Source organism: Diceros bicornis, chromosome 24 (genome assembly GCF_020826845.1).
Source record: "Diceros bicornis minor isolate mBicDic1 chromosome 24, mDicBic1.mat.cur, whole genome shotgun sequence".
NCBI classification, from domain to species: Eukaryota; Metazoa; Chordata; class Mammalia; order Perissodactyla; family Rhinocerotidae; genus Diceros; species Diceros bicornis.
The window spans coordinates 15770335-15794137 of record NC_080763.1 but is presented as its reverse complement, the minus strand read 5'-3'; the positions used below and the strand labels follow the sequence as shown (position 1 = coordinate 15794137).

General features: G+C 36.5%; 1 protein-coding gene across 8 annotated transcripts in view; it reads right to left on the bottom strand.

The window, feature by feature from the left end:
• The window catches only part of GPHN (gephyrin), a 648078-nt gene that overhangs the window by 103268 nt on the left and 521007 nt on the right, over positions 1 to 23803 (bottom strand). For all 8 annotated transcript variants that reach the window (XM_058567151.1, XM_058567147.1, XM_058567152.1 and 5 more), the window contains one exon: positions 2734 to 2826. In XM_058567151.1, the coding sequence (XP_058423134.1) occupies positions 2734 to 2826 (93 nt within the window). The remainder of the gene's footprint in view (positions 1 to 2733; positions 2827 to 23803) is intronic.

The following is a 23803-nucleotide window of genomic DNA, read 5'->3' as shown; positions in this document are numbered from 1 at the left end:
TCCTTCACTGATGACTTTTGCTGCCTTAATTATGATGTTAATTATATATACAAAGACACACCAACCATTCCCACTCTGAGATTTAACCATATCTGTAACGGTTATCTGTTATGTGTTATGTCTCTGTTAAACGTTCCATATCTTAGAGAACTAGCCACACTTCACAGGAAAGAAGGAGTGTGAATCAGCTGGATGGTAGATTATTTGTTGAACCTTCTATACTGTGAGATGTCATTTTAGATGTTTCGTGTGTGTGTGAAATAACTAAAAACCACCAATCCAAAACAAAAGAATAAATAAGATACTGAATGATACTTTTACATAAAAATCTCTTTGATAGATTCTACAGTAGCAGAAAGGCTCTTTTATGGCTCATGTGGGCTAACTGCTCTTTTTGGCAACTAGAAAAGCTAAGAGCAAGTTTCTTTTTACTGAGCTGCTGTTACCTCATGCAAAAATCACAGAAAAACACTCTGTTTAAGAATAATTCTGCCTCAAATAATTTATTTTCTCACTTTCTCCTACTTCATATTATCAACGATGTAAAAAATAGACTTTCTTGGGGCTGGCCCCATGGCATAGCGGTTAAGTGCACACGCTCCACTGCTGGCGGCCCGGGGTTCGGAAGCCCGGGCACGCACCGATGCACCGCTTGTCAGGCCATGCTGTGGTGGCGTCCCATATAAAGTGGAGGAAGACGGGCACAGATGTTAGCCCAGGGCCAGTCTTCTTCAGGAAAAAAAGAGGAGGATTGGTATGGATGTTAGCTCAGGGCTGATCTTCCTCACACACACAGTTAAAAAATAGACTTCCTTGTCCTTTTGGTATTTCATCTGCTGTAGTTGTTTGTTCTACTCTGGAGGTAAGAATTCTTTGTCACTTTATAGTAATCCTATATGGTTACTAATTCTAAGTTCAAAACAGAATTTACATTTTAGGGAATAAGAAACAAGAAAAGTCAATGAGGCTATTAGAAGACTAAAATAATTTTCTTTCTGGACAATATTCATTATAACAAACACAGTAAAAGGAGTCAATTTGGAAGAAAAAAACATATGAGCCACTGGAGATTTGTTATTTATGTTTTCAGAAATGCTCTAATTTAGTGAGATCAAGCTGAACAAGGTGAATCCAAGATAGTGTTCTTGAGAAAGAATACACTAGTAAGAATTAATCTCCCTACCAGTTTGTTTCATAGAATATGAGAACAATTTAGATAAATGTTATCCTTTTTTCAGAGATAGTCTAAGTAAATGTGTTTATAATAATAATAGTGATAATAATAGTTACTATTATTAAACATTTAAAAAAACAATTATTGAGTACTTTTTCCAGTGTCAGGTACTTTTCTAAGGCTTTCTATGGTTTCACTTAATCTTCACAACAACCTATTGGGGTGAGTATTGTTATAATTATCGGCATTTTACAGACGAGAAAACCGAGTCCCAAAAAGTTTAAGTGATTTTAAAGTTGAAGTTACATAGATGGAACTGGTACCAGAACCCAGATCACTCTTCCTATGCTCAAAGCCCATGACACGAACCATTTGTTATACTGCCTCCTACATAAAAAGATACTGCTAAGAGATGGTGATGGAACGTGGGGGAGATTAATGAAGGTATTTAATTACAAAAAAGAGGAAATTATTATTTTTTGTGTGTGTGTGTGAGGAAGATCAGCCCTGAGCTAACATCTGTTGCCAATCCTTCTCTTTTTGCTGAAGAAGACTGGCCCTGGGCTAACATCTGTGCCCATCTTCCTCTGCTTTATATGGGACTCCGCCACAGGATGGCTTGACAAGCGGTGCATCAGTGAGCGCCCGGGATCTGAACCTGCGAACCCCAGCCTGCCGAAGCGGAGCGAGCGCACTTTACCGCTTGTGCCACCGGGCCGGCCCCACGAGGAAATTATTTTAGTGGCTAGATAGAGTAAAAAAACAACAACAACAAAAAACCAAGTAAAAGACTCCATAAATGACCATTAAAAAGGAATTGGCCTTCTTAACTGCTCTGATAAACTGGGAAATGTTTTTAGACATTTCTTCAATGATATTAGCCTTGAGTTAATTAATCAATAATAGTTCTAAGCAATTCAGTTGTCTTTTCATTTTCGGTTCTTAGATTGGACTTTAGGCAGGCAAATGCTATTTAGTATTTGCTTTTAAGCTTTATGCAATCACAGGCAACTCTGAAGGTGTGAGCTGCTGGTACCATCCGGGGCTTCAGAGCTTTGAAATATGGCATCTTCCAGGGAATTAAAGGTTTCCCTCATGCTTGTTTTTTATGAAGCCCTTATTGATGTTTGAGTTTAAAGCAGGAGAAAAGACTGTTCCACTTTATCCTTGTATTGGGAATCTACTCTGCTTTCTTTGACCATATAGATGTTTTCAACTAGGAAACATACGAAAAACTTCCAGACCAAGACTGTCTGCTATCTGGGATGTGTAGAGGCCAAAAGAATAAATTATAATATAGTGTTTTTATCAATCTTTACATATTTGTTGTAAGCAAGAATTTTCAAGTAACTGCAGTACTTTCGCTGAAAAGTTTTAATCAAGGTTATGCCAGAAAACACATAGGTGTAGATTAACATTATTATCCGTAAATGAAATTATTTTGACAACCAAGGGGGTAACAGACGTAACAGGTTTTGGGTGCCTGGGCTGAGCCAAAAATCTGAGGAAAAAAAATACATTGCAAGTATGATGATACACAAGAAAACCAAAATATTTACCTCGGACAGCATAGCCATCTTTCACTGACGCCGGGAAGGGGGGTAGGTTGTCTTTTGCGTATACATCTTGAGCAAGGACTCGCCCCATTCCATCTGAAAGAAGAGAAAAGAAAGAATGAGAGCAATGGGTTAAATAGGTAGTATAAACAAGATGGGCATGTGTGCTCATCTGACAAGGTTTGTATATGGGTTCAGTCTGATCTCCTGATTTCTATCCCAAGGAATAGCAAACAGAGGAAGAGATGCATCTAGTGTCTGAAATGAAAGATTAGATTCAGTCAATTAATAGTAATACTTGCAGAGATTATCTAAATATGAGTAGCTACATAGTCATCAAAGATGTGTTAAAGTTGATGTATCATTATCCCTTTAACAATTCAAAGCTGATTTTCTTTAAAAAGATAATTCTTAAACATTTTCATATTCATTGATTCAGTAATTTCACTTCTAAAAAGCTACCCTAAGAAAATGGATAAATCTTTATGCATATGTTTATTTCAGAGTTGCTTACATTAGTGAGAAACGGAAAGAAATCAAAAGATCAATAATATAGAAATTTAAAGACAACGATCTATCCTTATGATAAAATATTATGTAGGCTAAAGTAATATTTATGAAGCATCTTCATTGATACAGGAATATTCTTATGACATATATTTAAAAAACATGCAGAACTGCACATGTAGTATATAATCTTGACTATGTTAGGATATATGTGTATAAATCAATAGAAAAAGACGAGAAGGGCACACATGAAAATATAAAACATTTATTATTTCATTATGTTAGAAGTATGCATGATTTTTCATATATACTATATGCTATACTTTTCTGAAAATTTCCAAGTTTTCTACAATGATCACGTCTTTTTTTGTGTTTTTTTTTTTTGGTGAAGAAGACTGGCCCTGAGCTAACATATGTTGCGAGTCTTCCTCTTTTTGCTTGAGGAAGATGGTCTCTGAGCTAATATCCATGACAATCTTCCTCTACTTTGTATATGGGACACCACCAAAGCATGGCTTGATGAGTAGTGTGTAGGTCTGTGCCCGGGATCAGAATCCACGAACCCCAGGCTACAAAAGTGGAGCAGCCGAACTTAAGCACTATGCCACTGGGCCAGCCCCGATCACGTCATTTTTATAATAAGAAAGTTGTTTTTGTTTCCCTTAAGAGAAAAGCAGAGAAAAGGAAGGAGCTTCCTTATCATTCTATTTGAAGTTTAGCCTTTGATTTTTGGCTTTATTAACCTAAAAAATTAGTGACTATAAGAAGACGGCCAGTAACCTATCAGGTAAAGTGACTACTGAAACCACTCTGGATGACAATCATTTTTGGCTAGAGCTCAGGAATTTGAACTAGTGCCAACAAGAATAAAAGTTTCAAGAATCATGACTAATTCCTTAAATCCTCTAGTCAGAATCAGTCTTTATTATTATTTTAAAGAAGTAAAAGAATAATAAATAGGAGATGGAGAGGAAGAAGAGGAGGAGGAAAAAAAATATCAAGCTTCTCTCCAAAGAGTATAAGTAATACAGGACTTAATTTACATGAGATGTTTGTATAATTTAGAAAATTCCATTGTTTCCATAGCTGGATGGGTGAGTCTTTTTGTTTGTTTTTTGCTTTGGCTTTGTCCTTCTTAGCCACCTAGCACCTCTGGTTTCCCGATCCTAGAACCTAGAAGTAAGTACAGAGAGATATTTAATTTTGTACTCTGATCCATAGTGATAGTGATATGGACCCTTTCCTTTTAGGGAAGTGACACCTGAACTGGAAGGGAGAACTTCTTGGCAGATTCTAGCTTCAGATACTCATAGCAGGTTGAAGTTATTCTGGAGCTGTCCACAAGCTAGGGACCATACGTTGCAAGACCAGGGAAGTGGTGGGATCAGAGGGTCTAGTTTGTACTCACATATACAACATTAACCCCCAAATGAACCTGAAGCTATAAGGTAGACCCTGGCAGTGAGCCCCATAGCATTTGCCCAGGATTACAATGAACTTCCTGGGGTGGCTCCTTATCTGGAGCTAATCTGGTCTAGGGTGGCGAATGAAAATGTTAGCTCTACACCAGCTCAGATGCTAAGAGAATAACTTTGCTGGGATTTTTAAATAGCTCCGTAATAGCGGTTAATAATCAAAGATAGCACAAAGACTTAGTTTTTCTGGCAGCTGGTCCAGTTAATCTAGTAAATGGTTATACAGCATTTTATAAATTACAAAATAATATCACATATGTAATCTCATTTAATCCTTAGAAAAATCTAGTAAAGTGTTATTATTTACAGATGAATAAAAAGCAGTTTAAACAGGGTAAGTCACTTACCCAAGGTCATATATTTCATAGGTGGCTAAGGTAGGACTGAAATTTAGATTTTAGAACTTCAAACTTGACTACAATGGCAATAGATACTACCATTCATGTTCCCTCTACCTACTGCTCTTCCTCTATTTCCCTGACATTTTAAAAAGCTACAAGGTTATTCCTCAAAAAATTAAACAGAATTACCATATGATCCAGCAATTCCACTTCTAGGTACATATCCAAAAGAACTGATAGCAGAGACTTGAATGTATATTTGCGCACTCACGTTTCCAGCAGCATTATTCACAATACAGTCATGCTGCCTAATGACATTTCAGTCAACAACAGACCACATATATGACAGTGGTCCCATCAGATTAGTACCATATTGCATTGGTGTGTAGTAGGCTATATCATCTAGGTTTGTGTAAGTACACTCTATGATGTTCGCACAATGACGAAATTGTCTAACAATGCATTTCTTAGAACGTATCCCCATCGTTAAGCTACTCATGACTGTAGTCAAAAGGTGGAAGCAACCCAAGTGTCCATTGATGGATGAATAGATAAAAAAATGTGGTATATACATATAGGAATATTATTCAGCCTTAAAAAAGAAGGAAATTCTAACATATGCTATAACATGGACAAAACTTGAAGATATTATGCTAAGTGAAATACGCCAGTCACAAAAGGACAAATACTATATGATTCCCCTTATATAAGGTAATTAGAATACTGAAAATCATAGATTCAGAAAGTAGAATGATGGTTGCCAGGGGCTAGGGAGAGGGGATAAATAGAAAGTTACTGTTTAATGAGTATGGAGTTTCAGTTTGGGGAGATGAAAAAGTTTTGGAGATGGATGGTGGTGACAGTGGCAGAACAAAGTGAATGTATTTAATGCCACTGAAATGCACAATTAACCATGGTTAAAATGGTAAATCTTACCTTATGTATACGTTACCACCACCACCACCACCACAAAAAACTACTAAGAACTGTTGGCATACACATCAGCAGTTAGCACAGGTTATTTTTCCTCTCTAAGTCCTCATCAGTAGCCCAAGAGAAGTGGTACATCCTCATCATGGCTCTTTTTATTCCCATATTCTAGGAAAGAAGGGGCTGAACACTTTGTATGCTAAGTTTGAAAGACTGCTGATACTGACAATTGTAGATAACATAGTGGCTTAAAATATAAATGAATGAATTAACTTAATGTTCCAAGGACAGGAATATTGATTATCTTCTGCTTTTGCAAGATTTGGACATATGGAAGTGGAGGAATTTGATTCAGGTCTCACTGACAGTCTATTTAGAGAAAAGAATATCAGCTCACTTGATTTCTCTCTTTAATGCCCGAGTTACTCATATATCTTATTGTGCAATTCCATTCTAGAGAATTCCTAAGGTATGGAGTCTACTCAATCATAATTTGATGAAGTTTGATTCTGGAAACTAAAGAAAAAACTTTGTTCTGGAAGTTTCCAATAATATTTGCACCCCCCCCCATCCTACCATACACATAAATACTAAAAAATAGTGCTCAAATTTCTGAGGATGCTCAAATAATAAAAACTTTGGATTGAGAAGATGCATGTATGATGAGGAATAACTGAGTTATTTAAATGCTACAACCCACCCAAGCTTCATTAGGCTAAAAAATAACACACAGATCCTATTATATGAATTCTGCAATGCTAGCTTAAGACTTGCCTAGCATAATATTGGAACTGTTTATACTAAGATTGAGCTTTATTTACCACAAGTGTTCAGTTTCTGATACAAAGTCTGATTTGCCATATCTTTAACACAGTGGGCTTTTTCTTGTTTCTGTGCCTTGGCAGATAATGCTGCCTTGGACAAGAATTTTTTTTTTTTTTTTTTGGTGAGGAAGATTGTCCCTGAGCTAACATCTGTGCCAATCTTCCTCTATTTTGTATATGGGACGCTGCCACAGCATGGGTTGATGACCAGTGTGTAGGTCTGCGCCTGGGATCCAAACCCGTGGACCCCAGGCCACTGAAGCGGAGTGCCTGAACGTAACCACTATACCACTGGGCCGGCCCCAAGAGTGCTTTTTTTCTTTCCTCTTTTCTCCCCCTAGTGAATCTCAAGCATCCTTCAAGGTTCAGCTCAGATGTCATGTCTTCGGTCTTCTGTCTCTAACCAAGGCAAATTAATTCACTGACTGATTTACTTATCTATTTATCAAACATTGGTAACCTACTATGTGCTAGACACTGTGGACAAAAATACTGGACCTGGCTGATTTCCTCAAGGAATTCACATGTAACAGTGTATGTGAGAAAGGGGAAGATGGAAAAATAATGAGATGATTACAAGACAGTATGATATGGGCAGTGACAGAGATATAAACAGGGTAATATGGGAAACATACAGAAAAAATCACCAAGAATTTGTAGAACATCAAGAAAATCCTCCTAGGGGCCAGCCCTGTGGCTTAGCGGTTAGGTGCGCGTGCTCCACTGCTGGTGGCCTGGGTTCAGATCCTGGGCGCGCACCGACGCACTGCTTGTCTGGCCATGCTAAGGTGGCATCCCACATACAGCAAGTAGAAGGATGTGCAACTATGACATACAACTATCTACTGGGGGTTTGGGGAGAAAAAAGGGAAAAAAAGGAGGAGGATTGGCAATAGATGTTAGCTCAGGGCTGATCTTCCTCACAAAAAAAAAAAAAAGAAAAAGAAAATCCTCCTAGATAAGATGACATCTAAGCTGAATTTTAAAGGATAAGTAAGAACCAGGTAAGAGAGAGGGTCATTTTAGACAAATGAAGCAGGATCAAAGGAGTTTGAACTTAATCTTGTAAAAATGGGAATCCAACACAGGATCTTTAAGCAGAGTAATGACTTCAAGTTAACCTCCCAGCAGAGTTTAAGTCTCTTCAGAGATAAGGAGATGTTCCTTTTAGGAACTTCTCTAATGACAAGTTATAGAATGGTTTGGAGGAATTGTACTTGTTATTTATATTCTTATAACATCTGTGTCCATCTGTTATTGTACAATTTTCATATTGTACTATGGCTGTTTGTGAAACAGTCTTGACTTTTCCATCAGGTTGTGAATTCCCTGTTGTCATAGCATATCTCACTCATCTTTGTATCCCCAGTACCAGGCACAGTGCTTGGTACTTAAAAGGCACCCAGTAAATGTTTGTTAAATGACTGCGTCAATGAGTGAGTACATTAATGATTAGGACTTATAAGGGAAATGTCAGATAACTAGAGAAAAAGGTCATATTAGTCAAATACAATCAACTTCATCCAAAGAGGACATAAAATAGAGAAGGACATCTTGCTAACTTCTACTCTCATTATTCCTCAATGGGACTCTTCTCCTCTAAGCAAGTCATTTTTTTGTAGAATTCTTGCTCATCTCCATCTTATGGTCATGACTTTCCTAAACCTGGACTATCACTTTTCTTTTTCTTAACAATATATGTCCATCATCTATTTCAAGACCCCATTCAAGAGAGTAAGTTCTCCTTGATTAGTGCCACTCTGAACACTACTCTTGGATATGTTTTGTCAACTATATATTCAATTTGTAATATATCAGCAACTATTTGCAAAACTAATGTGTAAAAGTTTTCAAGTTGGCATGTGTGAGAAAGTATGTGTTTGGTTTCTTAAGCTTTTGAAGAAAAAGAACTGTATTTGTATTTCCTTTGGGTCTAATCAAAGCAACAAATATAGGTTATACTCTATATAGAGTATAGACTTCTAGAGGTTCTTACTATTATTTAAATTCAGTTCTTCTTAAAAGGCAAGTAAAAATCTAACAGAAATGAAAACATATGTCCAAATAAAAACTTGTACACAAATATTAATTGTAGCATCATTCATAATTGTCAAAAGATGAAAACAATCCAAACATTCATCAACTGATGAATGGATAAACAAAATGTGGTATATACATACAATGAAATATTACTGGGCCATAAAAAGGAATGAGGTACTAATGAAAGCTACAAAACATTGCTGAAAGAAACTAAAGAAGATACAAATAAATGGGAAGACATCCTGTTGTATTTATGGATTGGAAGACATAATATTCTTAGTGTCTATATTACTCAAAGTCATCTACAGATTCAATGTAATCTCAATCAAAATGCAAATGGCATTTTTTTGCAGAAATACAAAAATTTACCCTAAAATTTATATGGAATCTCAAGAGACCCCGAATAGCCAAAACAATTTTAAAAAAGAGCAAAGTTGGAAGACTCACACTTCCTGATTTCATAACATATTACAAAGCTACAGTAATCAAAACAGTGTGGTGTTGACATAAGGACAACAAATAGACCATTGGTGTGATGGTTAATTTCATGTGTCACCTGGACTGGACATGGGGCGCCCAGATTGAACATTATTTCTGGACATGTCTGTAAGAGTTTTTCCAGATGAGTTTAGCATTTGAATTGGCGCACTCAATAAAATAGAAAGCCCTCCCCATTGTGGGTGGGATCATCCAATCCATTGAGGGCATCACTAGAACAAAAGCTGGAGGAAGGAATCTGCCTCTTTTGCTTCTAGCCTCCCTGCCTGAGCTGAGACTTTGGCCTTCTCCTGCCCTTGGATGGCATTTATACCATTAGCTCCCTTGGTTTGCAGGCCTTCAGACTTGGTTTGAAATTATAACACCAGCTCTCCTGGGTCTCGGGCTTGCAGATAGCAGATCATGGGTCTTCTTAGCCTCCATAATCATGTGAGCCAATTCCTTATAATAAATCTCTTCCTATCTATCCTATTGCTTCTGTTTTTTTGGATCACTCTGACTAAAACAAATGGAATAGAATAGAGAGCTCAGAAATGAACACTGGTGTATATGGTCAATGATCTTCAATAAGGGTGCCAAGACCACTCAATAGAGAAAGGAAAGTCTTTTCAACAATTAGTGCTGGGAAAACTGTAAAAGAATGAAGTTGGACCCTTATCTTCCACCGTATACAAAAATTAACTCAAAATGGATTAAAGACTAAATGTAAAACCTAAAACTATAAAACTCTTAGAAGAAAACACAGAGGAGAGGCTTCATGACACTGGATTTGACAATGATTTATTGAATAGGACATGAAAAGTACAGGCAACTAAAGCAAAAATAGATGAATGGGACTATATCAAACTTAAAAAACTTTTGTGCATCTAAAGACATAATCAACAGAGTGAAAAGGAAACCTACAGAATGGGAGAAAATATTTGCAGATCATATATCTGATAAAGGGTTACTATCCTAAATATATAAATAACTCCTACAACTCAACAACAAAAAAATCAAATAACCCAATTAAAAATGGGCACAGGCCTTACACAGACATTTCTGCAAAGATGATATACAAACAGCCAACAGGCATACAAAAAAGAGCTCAACATCACTAATCGTCAGAGAAATGCCAATCAAAACCACAATGAGATATCACCTCACACTCATTAGGAGGGCTACTATCAAAAAACCCAGAAAATAACAAGTGTTGATGAGGATGTGGAGAAACTGGAACCCTTATGCACTGTTGGTGGGATTGTAAAATAGTAGAACCACTATGGAAAATAGTAAGAAGGTTCCTTAAAAATTAAAAATAGAACTACCATATGATTCATCAATCCCACTTCTGGGTATATATCCAAAAGAATTGAAAGCAGGGTCTTGAAGAGATATTTTCACACCCATGTTCACAGTAGCACTATTCATAATAGTCAAGAGTCGGAAGCAACCCAAATGTTCATTGATGGATGAATGGATAAACAAAATGTGGTGTATATATAAATACACTGTCACATGATACAACATGCATGGACCTTGAGGACATTATGCTGGATCTTGAGGACGTTATGCTAAGTGAAATAAGTCAGCCATAAAAAGACAAATATGGCATGATTCCACTTATATGAGGTATCTAAAGTAGTCAAATTCCTAGCAACAGAAAGTAGAATGGTGGTTACCAGCGGCTGGGATGAGGGGAAAAGGGGAGTTGTTGTTTAATGGGTATAGAGTTTCAGATATCCAGTATGAAAAAGTTCTGGAGATAAGTTTCACAACAATGTGAATGCACTTAATGCCACTGAACTGTATAATTAGTTATGGTTAAGATGGTAAATTTTATGTTTTTTACTATAATAATAATAATAATAATAAAAAGGAATGAGGTACTGATACATGCTACAACATGGATGAACCTGAAAAATATTATGCTAAGTAGAAGAAGCCAGTCACAAAAGACCACATATTATATAATCCCATCATATGAAATGTCCATAATAGGTAAATCTATAGAGATAGAAAGTAGACTAGTGGTTGCTTAGGGCTGGATGGGAGGATGAGGGGACAGGAGGAGGATGATAGCTAAATGAGATGGGGATTCTTTTTGAGGTGATGAAAATGTTCTAAAATTGACTATGGTGATGATTGTACATATCTGTGAATATACTAAAAACGCTTCAACTGTATACTTTAGGTTGGTGAATTGTATGGTATATGAATTAAATCTCAATGAAGCTGTTATTTCTTTTAAAAGGGCAAGGATAAGAGATTTTTTAAAAGAAGAAAAATATTTCTCTCATTTCAACATATAACTATATTTGGAAGAGTCAAGAAAAGTCATATTTATAGCACGCATATACCAATCTGGTCTTTACAGACCTTCTTTAAATATCATCAAAAGAAAAATAAAACATTTCATCTGGGGGGCCGGCCCGGTGGCGCAAGCGGTTAAGTGCGCGCGCTCCGCTGCGGCGGCCCGGGGTTCGCTGGTTCGGATCCTGGGCGCGCACAGACGCACTGCTTGGCAAGCCATGCTGTGGCGGCGTCCCATATAAAGTGGAGGAAGATGGGCACAGATGTTAGCCCAGGGCCGTCTTCCTCAGCAAAAAAAAAGAGGAGGATTGGCGGATGTTAGCACAGGGCTGATCTCCTCACACAAAAAAAAAAAAGAAAAAAAAAATTTCATCTGGAAAGAAAGAACTGCTTTACACTTAGTTAAGGTTATTAATACCAATTTAATAACATACATAATTGGCTAGCTTTTTATTCTGGACTCATGCTAAATATAGGGGTTGCTATCTTCAAAGTAAATTAGATCCCTACTGGATTAGTTCTACTTTTGGCGTTGGTATTAAGTTAATTTACCAGCAGACTCTAAGTCTCTTCAAAGAGAAAAACATGCATTACCTCAAGTTTTGGTCTAAAAGCCTAAGGCAAGGGAAAAGATTAGTAGAGAAATATGCGATTGATTGGAAAATGGTAAGGGCTCCCAGTTGGCAGCAGATGCAAGAGAACTGAAGGAATAAATGCCAGATACACTTCTCTGCCACACAAGCAACTATATCTCTCAGTAGGGTTCAGGACTAAACATGGACAGCTCTTCCAAGCAATCAATATTAGATTTCATTCAACATCTGACCAGATGATCTATTTGGGGACTTAAAGAGTATGTAGCAGTGCTGCAAATTACTTCATCACATGGGACAATCTCTCTTGAATACATATTTCATATAGATACTTGCACAGATGTTAAACTATCCCTTCTCTTTGCCCATAGGTGGAGCCCAAGCACTAGTGTTGAATAACTTTGGGCATGTGATTTTAGAAAGGAAGCCTCAGCCTTCAAACTTGAGTGGGAACCAGGCAGCAATAACTTCTCCACTAGATATTACGATTGTTTAGGTTTAGCACTTGGTAGAGAAACAGCAGGGAGCAGCTCAAGCTGTGGGATCCAAAGGTCTTACTGAAAGATATAATTTCAGAAAAACATGAGCAAAATTCCTTTTTCCCAGTTGCTCCGTTCCAATGAGAGTCCCATTTATAATAAGCAGAAGACAGTTTCCCGAATATATAACTAATACAACTAACATTCTTTCTTAGTATATTTGGTGGTGGAAGTTTGCAGCTCGCCATAATCTGCAGTGTATATTTCAGTTGTAGAAAGTCAGGCTGTGTGCCAAGAAGGTATGGTCCTGCTTTCAGAGTCTGAGGAGATAACGTCCATTCCGTTCTATTTTTCCCCACACACTGTATTCTCTAAGTTTTCTATTAGAAAGAATGTCTTCAGTTTTATGAAGATGGTAACAAATATGCATATTTCTAGATTCTGTGGAGGTCAGAAATCTTAAAGGTAAGGCTATGTATCATGGGGGACCCTGGGCCATATATACCATTAAGTGATCTCAAGAGGTTGCTAAGAAGGAAGGAGTGGAAAAGACTGGCTGATGATTTACACGGTTTTGTGTGGTATGCTTACTTGTGCTGCAAGAAGACAGTGGCAGAGTGCTTGGTCAAAAGGTGGTAGCCTTTTTATGTTGGCAGCAGGATATTCATATAAGAGTCAGCTTCTCACATAACAGTCATTAACGAATTCCCTATTCTCCAGGGTGCTATTTTTTTCACACTGGGATGACTAGCCTAAAAATTACCTTCAGAAAGAGTCTTTACAGATTCAAAAGGCTGACAATGGACATACACACATACAAGGAAAATCAGGCAAGAGAGTTATTTATAAAGTTGAGTATGATTTGTGAGCATCGAACCCAAATGTAGTCTCTATAATTTTATTTATTTATTATTTATTTTTTCCCCCAAAGCCCCAGTAGATAGTTGTATGTCATAGCTGCACATCCTTCTAGTTGCTGTATGTGGGATGCGGCCTCAGCATGGCCAGAGAAGCGGTGCATCGGTGCGCGCCCGGGATCCGAACCCGGGCCGCCAGCAGCAGAGCACACGCACTTAACCGCTAAGCCACGGCGACGGCCCCCAAATGTATTCTCAAAACGGTAAAATATTTAATTTGTTTGATTGGGCATTTATTCTGGCCCAGACAATACTCTCTTCTTGCTATCTAAATTAAGATGTTAGGAGAACTGAGTGGCTTTTGGATATAAGAGAGAAAAGCATCTTAATTTCTCAGTCATTTATCAAAATGATTTCACAGTTGTGAAGTTCCCTGTGTAGTTAGTTCTAAGACGGCTTTGGAGGAAGTCAAGGGAAAATTCTGAATCAGTGGTCCAGGAAATTGATTCCTTGTCCTCACTTTGGCTAACCAAGATATTATCAGTTATATGAATCAGGAGAGTAGGAAGAGTGTGGTAGATAGCAGAAGGTTGAAAACAAAAGAAGCTATCCAAGACTTCCTAATATAAAACATGGATATAAGTCAGTGTGTGATTATTAATTCCTCAAAAGTTTACTTAAGTTCATTGCGACAGCACTGATACTGCAACATTTAAAAATCACCATCGCATCCAATCTTTGCGAGAGGCTACTAAAAGATCTTTTTGACCTAACAGCTATCCATTGTGCTCACCAAAATACTTGAGAAGGCAGTCTTGGTACATATACTCACTCTGGCCAAATGACCATTGGTGGCAACAATTTAAGTTAAGGCCATGGATTAAGAGGAAAGCTGAAGCATGCCCAGATTTGGGTCATTACAGCATTAAAAAAAAAAAAACTTTTTAAATGAAGTATTACATTCTTACAGAAAGCATCATGATTATTTAACAGACACTAAACATTTAAACATGGTGGATGCCCTCATGCCTGTCCCAATATAATTTATTCCCCACATCTTCATTGTAAATTTGAAAGACTAACTAGGCAACATTTTGGTACATTATGGATCTTACTTATGTACTACAGGCTTCACATATACGTAAAGTGAGAAAGACTGAATGATTTAGGGGCAAATATCCCTTTGGTGAAAACAAGTACATTAATTAATCTCTAGTTACTCCAGAAGTCATGTTTATGGAATAGTACGATAAAATCCCTATGCTTTTAAAATACGTAGCTTGTTCAAGGTGGTATTGTGTTGCGTATTTGTGTTTTTCCATCTAAGGATGCTCATTACCTGCCAATGTGATAAATAAGGGCAAGCATTACAGTCCTTACGTCACAAAATAAAGTTTTGTGGAAGGTTACAGAATTTAGAATAAATACAAATGTTATGATGATCAGAAATGATTGAGTCATGATTCAGTAATACAAAAAGATGCAATGAAATTGGTTATGAATGAGTCAAGTTGTGTTGTGGTTTCATGATGTCTATTTTATTACTGAGTGCCTCTGTTACATATATTCATTTCTATATATAAAATATTGTGCTTTAAAAATAATAACTATATAACTGTAAAAAGCATTTAACTTAAAACAAAAGACATATTTTTAGGGGAAATATTAGTTTTAAAAAATATCTAAAATGTTCTTGAGGTCACAGAAAATGTTTCAATTGAGAGTAAGTGCTCACTTCTTTTATACTTAATGATGGAAACCTTGCCACACCCAGTTCAAATGCGTTACTGATAAATGTGTAGCACTTAGGTCTAAGAGGTGAATTTGTTGGTCAGGATTTGGTACAAACAAACAAAATGTTCTTTCTATAGCTGGAACAATTTAAACTCTATTGGTAATTTCTCAGTCACTGTCCTATAAACTGCTATGTGCTGCAGAGGGAAAAAGTATTTTCTTACCATAATTTTGAATCACATATCTTAGTAGCCTAAAAATAATTCCTAACTTTTTCAACATTGATTGGTCCCATATTAGGATATTACTATGGCTATTAAAACAAAAATGGAAAAGGTAACATGTAAGAAGTATTTTATAAAAAGAAAAAAAACACACGATGAAATAAAGCTCCTAGATGGGATGCAAGAAGAAATAAATACCAAATACACCAGGTATGATATTGACTTTGAAGAAATACTGGTGGCTTATTTCCATATTCCATTATATTCCATATAAAATCAAAGTAATGAAATTAGGCATTTTAGTCTCAAGGTTGCAATAGTCTCATTAAACCATTCAGTGTTATTTCCAACTGATAAGACAAAAGGTTAGTATTTGATATTTTTTTTAGTAAGTTAACTAAGCACATTGAGATTCTGCAGAAAAGCAGTTTATAGCAACAGAAAATAAGATTTTTAACCATTTATATGAATTCTGTTTTTGGAAAAATTGAATTAAAGTTTCAAAAATTATTGCAAATAATATTCCATTCTTATACACCATCAGACATATTACAAAGAACATTGTTGATTCTCAGACACACGAGAATCCTTGTGTCTCTGATTTTCTTCAGAGGCTTTTGTCTCACAATTAAATGAAAGGAAGATTTGGGTTTCCCTGGCATACAGCCCAGGCTGCTTGGGGTGAGCTAACAATCTGCCAAAAGTTGCAAAGTTGAGAAAATAGTCAAAAAGGTAACTACTGCAGCACTAGATGCTCTAAGGGGAAAGTTAATCAATTCAAACCTAAAACAAAAAACAAAGAAAAAAGCTATTGCCAAGTTTTCATTCCTGGTAATTCTCTTGCTGGTACTGGCAAATCCTTTACTGCCACTTAAGTTTGTCTCTTTTCATTTGCACTGATTTTCTTCCCTATAGTTTGGAAAATCTTATATATTTACACGAAGTTTCATAATTTTACGAATATAACATTAAGAATAGAGAGGAATGAGTTATTTCCAAAAATCTGAGATTCCGGGAAATTTTTTTAGGTTTAAATTTTTTTTCCTTTTTTTTCATTGTGGTAACATTGGTTTATAACATTGTATAAATTTCATGTGTATATCATTATACTTCTATTTCTGCATAGATTACATCATGTTCACCACCCAAACACTAATTACAATCTATCACCACACACATATGCCTAATCATCTCTTTTGCCCTCCTCCCTCCCTCCTTCCCCTCTGGTAACCACCAATCCAATCTCTGTCTCTATGTGTTGGTTTGTTGTTGTTTTTATCTTCTACTTATGAGTGAGATCATACGGTATTTGACCTTCTCCCTCTGACTTATTTTGCTTAGCATAATACCCTCAATGTCCATCCATGTTGTCACAAATGGCTGGATTTCATCATTTCTTATGGCTGAGTAGTATTCCATTGTGTATTATATATACCACATCATCTTTATCCATTCATCCCTAGATGGGCACTTAGGTTGCTTCCAAGTCTTGGCTATTGTGAATAATGCTGCAACGAACACAGCTGTGCATTTACCTTTACGCACTGGTGTTTTCATGTTCTTTGGATAAATACTCAGCAGTGGAATAGCTGGATGGTATGGTAGTTTTATCCTTAATTTTTTGAGGAATCTCCATGCTGTTTTCTATAGTGGCTGCACCAGTTTGCACTCCCACCAGCAGTGTATGAGAGTTCCCTTCTCTCCAACACTTGTTGTTTCCTGTGTTGTTCATTATAGCCATTCTGACGGGTGTGAGGTGATATCTCGTAGTTTTGATTTGCATTTCCCTGATAGTTAATGATGCTGAACATCTTTTCATGTTCCCGTTGGCCATCTATATATCTTCCCTGGAGAAATGTCTGTTCAGGTCTTTTGCCCATTTTTTAATGGGGTTGTTAGCTTTTTTTTGTTGTTGAGATGTATGAGTTCTTTATATATTTTGGATATTAACCCCTTATCAGATAGATGGTTTGCAAATACCTTCTCCCAATTGTTAGGTTGTCTTTTTGTTTTGTTGATGGTTTCCTTTGCTGTGCAGAAGCTTTTTAGTTTGATGTAGTCTCATTAGTTTATTTTTTCTGTTGTGTCTCTTGCCCGGTCAGACACGGTACTTGAAAATATGTTGCTAAGACCGATGTCGAAGAGCATATTTCCTATGTTTTCTTCAAGAAGTTTCATGGTTTCAGGTCTTACATTCAAGTCTTGAATCCATTTTGAGTTAATTTTTGTGTATGGTGTAAGATGATGGTCTACTTTCATTTTGTTGTATGTGGCTGTCCAGTTTTCCCAACACCATTTCTTGAAGAGATTTTCCTTTCTCCATTGTATGTTCTTGGTTCCTTTGTTGAAAATTACCTGTCCATAGATGTGTGGGTTTATTTCTGGGCTCTTGATTCTATTCCATTGATCTGTGTGTCTGTTTTTGTGCCAGTACCATGGTGTTTTGGTTACTATAGCTTTGTAGTATATTTTGAAATCAGGCAGTGTGATACCTCCAGCTTTGCTCTTTTTTCTCAGGATTCCTTTGGCTATTCAGGGTCTTTTGCTGTTCCACATAAATTTTAGAATTGTTTGTTCCATTTCTGTGAAAAATTTTTTTGGAACTTTGATAGGGATTGCATTGAAGCTATAGATTGCTTTAGGAAGCATGGACATCTTAACTATGTTAATTCTTCCAATCCAAGAGCACAGAATATCTTTCATTTCTTTGCGTCTTCTTCAATTTCTTGCAACGTTTTATAGTTTTCAGTGTACAGATCTTTCACCTCTATGGTTAAGTTTATTCCTAGGTATTTTATTCTTTTTGTTGCAATTATAAATGGGATTGTATTCTTAATTTCTTTCTCCTGCTTCATTGTTAGTATATAGAAATGCAACTGATTTTTGTATGTTGATTTTGTATCCTGCAACCGTATTCATTTACTATTTCTAAAAATTTTTCGGTGGATTCTTTAGGGTTTTCTATATATAAAATCATGTCATCTACAAATAGTGACAGTTTCACTTCTTCCTTTCCAATTGGGATCCCTTTTATTTCTTTTTCTTTCCTGATTGCCCTGGCTAGGACTTCCAATACTATGTTAAATAAGAGTGGTGAAAGTGGGCATCCTTGTCTGGTTCCTGTTCTTAGAGGGATAGCTTTCAGTTTTTCACCAATGAGGATGATATTAGCTGTGAGTTTGTCATATATGGCCTTTATTATGTTGAGGTACTCTCCTTCTATACTCATTTTATTCAGAGTTTTTATCATAAATGTATGGTGTGCCTTGTCAAATGCTTTCTCTGCATCTATTGAGATGATCATGTGATTTTTATTCTTCATTTTATTAATGTGATGTATCACATTGATTGAATTGCATAAGTTGAAGCATCCCTGCATCTCTGGAATAAATCCCACCTTATCATCATGTATGATCTTTTTAATGTGTTGTTGTATGTGATTTACTAGTATTTTGTTGAGGATTTTTGTATCGATGTTCATCAGTGATATTGGCCTGTAATTTTCTTTTTTTTGTGTTGTCCTTGCCTGGTTTTGGTATCAGGGTAATGTTGGCTTCGTAGAATGAGTTAGGGAGCTTCCCCCTCTCTTCAATTTCTTCGAAGAGTTTGAGAAGAAGAGGTATTAAGTCTTCTTTGAATGTTTGGTAGAATTCACCAGGGAAGCCATCTGGTCCTGGACTTTTATTTTTGGGGAGGTTTTTTTTTGGGGGGGGGAGGTTTTTGGTTACTGTTTCGATCTCCTTACCGGTGATTGGTCTATTCAAGTTCTCTATTTCTTCTTGATTCAGTTTTGGAAGGTTCTATGATTCTAAGAATTTATCCATTTCTTCTAGATTATCCAATTTGTTGGTGTATAGCTTTTCGTAGTATTCTCTTATAATCTTTCATATTTCTGAGGTATCCATTGTAATTTCTCCCCTTTCACTTCTGATTTTACTTCTTTGAGCCTTCTCTCTGTTTTTCTTGGTGAGTCTAGCTAAAGATTTGTCAATTTTGTTTACCTTTTCAAAGAACCAGCTCTTAGTTTCATTAATTTTTTCTATTTTTTTTTAGTCTCTATTTCATTTATTTCTTTTTTATTTTTTTATTTTTGTGTGTGTGTGTGTGTGAGGAAGATCGGCCCTGAGCTAACATCTGCCAATCCTCCTCTTTTAGCTGAGGAAGACTGGCCCTGGGCTAACATCCATGCTCATCTTCCTCCACTTTATATGGGACGCCGCCACAGCATGGCTTGCCAAGCGATGTGTCGGTGGGCGCCTGGGATCCAAACCAGCGAACCCCGGGCCGCTGCAGTGGAGTGTGCGCACTTAACCACTTGTGCCACCGGGCCGGCCCCATATTTCATTTATTTCTGATCTGACTTTTATTATTTCCCTCCTTTTACTGATTTTGGGCTTTGCTTGTTCTTCTTTTTCCAGTTCTTTTAGGTGCACTGTTAGATTGTTTATTTGAGATTTTTCTTGTTTGTTGAGATAGGCCTGCATTGCTATAAACTTCCCTCTTAGTACTGCTTTCGCTGTATCCCATAAATTCTGGCATGTGGTATTTTCATTTTCATTTGTCTCCAGGTATTTTTTGCTTTCTCCTTTGATTTCTTCATTGATCCAGTCATTGTTCAGAAGCATTTTGTTTAATGTCCACATATTTGTGGCTTTTCTGATTTTCTTCCTATAGTTGATTTCTGGTTTCATACGGTTGTGGTCAGAAAAGATGCTTGGTATTATTTCAATCTTAAATTTATAAAGACTTCTTTTGTGGCCTAATATGTGATCAATCCTGTAGAATGTTCTATGTGCATTTGAAAAGAATGTGTATTCTTCAGTTTTTGGATGGAATGTTCTGTATATACCTTTTAAGTCCATCTATTCTAGTGTGTCCTTTAAGGCCAACGTTTCCTTACTGATCTTCTGTTTGGATGATTATTATTTTCTATTAAAATTGCTTAAAGTGAGATACATTTATAATATGCTTTATTAAAAAAAACATGCTACATATATGGAGATACATAATTGTATGCATAGAAGGAAGTATGAAATAGGAAGATTAGTCCACCTGGTTGTGACATAGGGTAATTAGGCCAATGTTATAGGTCTGATTCCTATGTGAGTTAATTTTATTCAGTAATATAGGTATAAAAATAAATCCCTCACACAAGGGTACTTTGTGAGTACTGTTTTAACAGCACACATGTGGTATCCACAACACCGGAGGCAAAAAAGCACCTGAGAACACATATACAGAAAGCAGATTGGGAATATAATCACAATCTTTGGATATGAAGAACAGCACAATTGCCTAGATGTTGTGATTATACACACACACACATAAATCATGAATATTATACAGAGAGGGATTTAATGAAATGTTCATATTTGAAGAACGCAAGGAGAAGTATAAAGGGAAGGATGTAATAAGAACCATAAATAGAAGGATATAATGAGATGTACATATTTTAGAAGTGTAATGAAGTTTCTGGACTAAAGAGTCCAAAGAAATGAGACTACCTGAATGGAATTATGAATGAGTTCAAGTGGCTGCACTCATGGAAAAATCTACAGCAAATGCCAGCACAGAACAATATCCCAGGAAATATTTGCAAGTAAACAGAATCATCCTAGGTGAAAACTGTACTAGACTGGAGGTAGAAACCGGAGGCAGTAACTTGGATAATCAAAATATATGCTTTCACTTCAAATATTTGAATAACTATCTCAATTCTCTGCTTCAATTTTGTAAAGTTCAACCAGAGATAAGCAGAAAAACAGTGAAAACTGCTGTTTAGTTAAATTTTCTAATGAAATAGGGAGCACATGCCTGAGTGACCTGGGTGGGTGGAATGTAAATTTGATTACAACAAAATACATAGGGATCCAGAGATTGTTCATGTGGAGCAACAAATGGAGCCGCGCCAAGGAATTGTAGCTTTGACTCTGTAATTTATAAGCGCTTATCCCAGGACTAGGATCTCAGAATCCCCATATGGAAAACGAGGGGACAGGAACAAGTTACTAAATTCCAAATACAGCAGCTTAGCGAAAACTAGATGATCTACGTATATTATTTCCTTTAACAGTATCTCACAATGACCTTATCGGGTAGACATTATTCCTGTTTTTTACATATGAGAGAAATAAGACTCAGAATGTTCAGGCAGCTTGACCAAGGTTTCTCAGCTAGTTAAAAGTAAAGCAAGGTACAGAATATGTTTGATGGCAAAGTTCCTTCCAGTATACCTTACTTCCTTTTCCTTTATTCTCTGACAGCCCCTGAACCATCAGGAGGAGTGAATGAATTCCTATCATGACTTATGAACCACTTTGGTGAGAACCTCCTACAGCCTGGAATCAGGAGCGTCTGAATTTCTTCTAGAAGGCAGTGAATTTCTGCTTAAGACAACTGTCTATCTTCAGGCAGTTGTCTAACTATAAGTCAGAGACAGGGAGAAGTGCCTCTGCTGTGGTCAGTATTCTAATAGAGATATTTTACTGCTTCAAACTGAGTTCCAACAACAAAGCTTTAAGGTTCCCTGACTAGATTTGCTTAAGTCTTTTGTGGAAAAACAAAGAACCCAGGTCAGAGATGTTGAAGTCTTTGGTCATGTAATCTTAAATAAGAAAGCCTAGAGCTTGTAATCTAAAACAATGCTCCTAAGAAAGCAGAACCCTTTCTATTAAAAGCTCATAGTTTTTCCATCGTTAATTGAAAGAGACTGGGAATTACAGGGAATAGTGTCAGAATATTTTAATCTATTTTATAGTACCTAGTATTGTATCAAATGTAAAGTTGGAATTTATTCATGTCATGCATTTTGCAGGTAAAGAAAATGAATCATAAATGGTAGTCTTATAACTACCATTGTTATGCCAGGTATGCCTCTCCCAAGAAACCAAAGGAAGGTATTTATAATCTCTTGAGCACTTGCTCCTTAAAGGCCTTGCTTGCAGATAGGAGCTGAAAATAGTAGATATACTAAAGGACAGAGACAACAGAAAATTCATCTGAGTCAAAACAGATTGAAACAAAAAAAACAATACTTGACACATACAGGTACATTGCTTCAGATGAATAATTTTCATATTGATTTGAAATGTAGTGTGCTATAGTAGAATGAACAGCAGACTAGGAGTTAAGAATCCTACGTTCTAGTTGTTTTTAATCATAACTATTTGTCTAACTTTAAGAACATTATTACACCTCCTTGGTCCTCAGTTTCCTGGACTTTAAAGTAAGAGAGACTACTTGATCTCCAAGTTACCTTCTTACTATAATATTCTAAGTAGTTCACATATTATACTCAAGAATTCCTTCATAGAGTTACCCTATGTCTATGACCTTGACAGCAATCACTTCCAGCATTTCTGTACATGATTTATCCTTAGTTTTCTGGGATTATTGCTGAATCTTCTCAGACATATAAAAATAATTTTAGAGATGTTACAGTTCCAAACTGCTTCATAGATTCAGTGGTTCTGGACCTCTCTTAGGAAACATGGGCTTTCCTCTATGGACTTTTATAATCGTAGATGTCAGAGTATTTGCAGAGGCAGAATACCTGGGATTTCAGAGAACTGTGAAGGTCTTTCAGTATCCCCCCACCTCCCACACTTTTCCTACTCAGTGATTGATGGATGAAATTCAATAGTTAGAGGTACATCTAGCTGAAATCAAAACGAACTATGAGGGTTTTCTCATTAAAATGCAAACATTCTTGATAAAGATAACATTTAAAGTGCAGTGAGAATGAGTTTCTAATCCTTTTTCTGGGGAAAAATCTCTTACCTTCAGTAAGGCCATATTTGACGCATGACAATTCAATTTATAGTGATTCACACTTACAGCACTCTGCTTTTTATACCCATGTTGTTTATTAGGGCATTTATAATACAGACTGATCAAATATGTCAGTTCTATCATAAAACACATGAACAAAGTGCTACAGGAACACGGAGGAAGGGTATTTAAACCAGTTAAGGAAAGGGGGAAGTGGACATCAGGAATGTCTTCATGAAGGAGAAGCTTAAGTTTAATCTTAAAGAAAACGTAGTGGGGGAGTGGGGAGATGTTGGTCAAAGAGTACAAACTTTCATTTATGAGAGGAATAAGTTCTGGGGATCTAATGTACAGAATGGTGACTATAGTTAATAACACCGCATTGTATACTTGAAATCTGCTAAAAAAGTAAATTTTAAGTGTTCTCACCATACACACACACACACACACACACACACACACACACACACAAGGTAACTGTGAGGTGATGGATGTGTTAATTAGCTTGG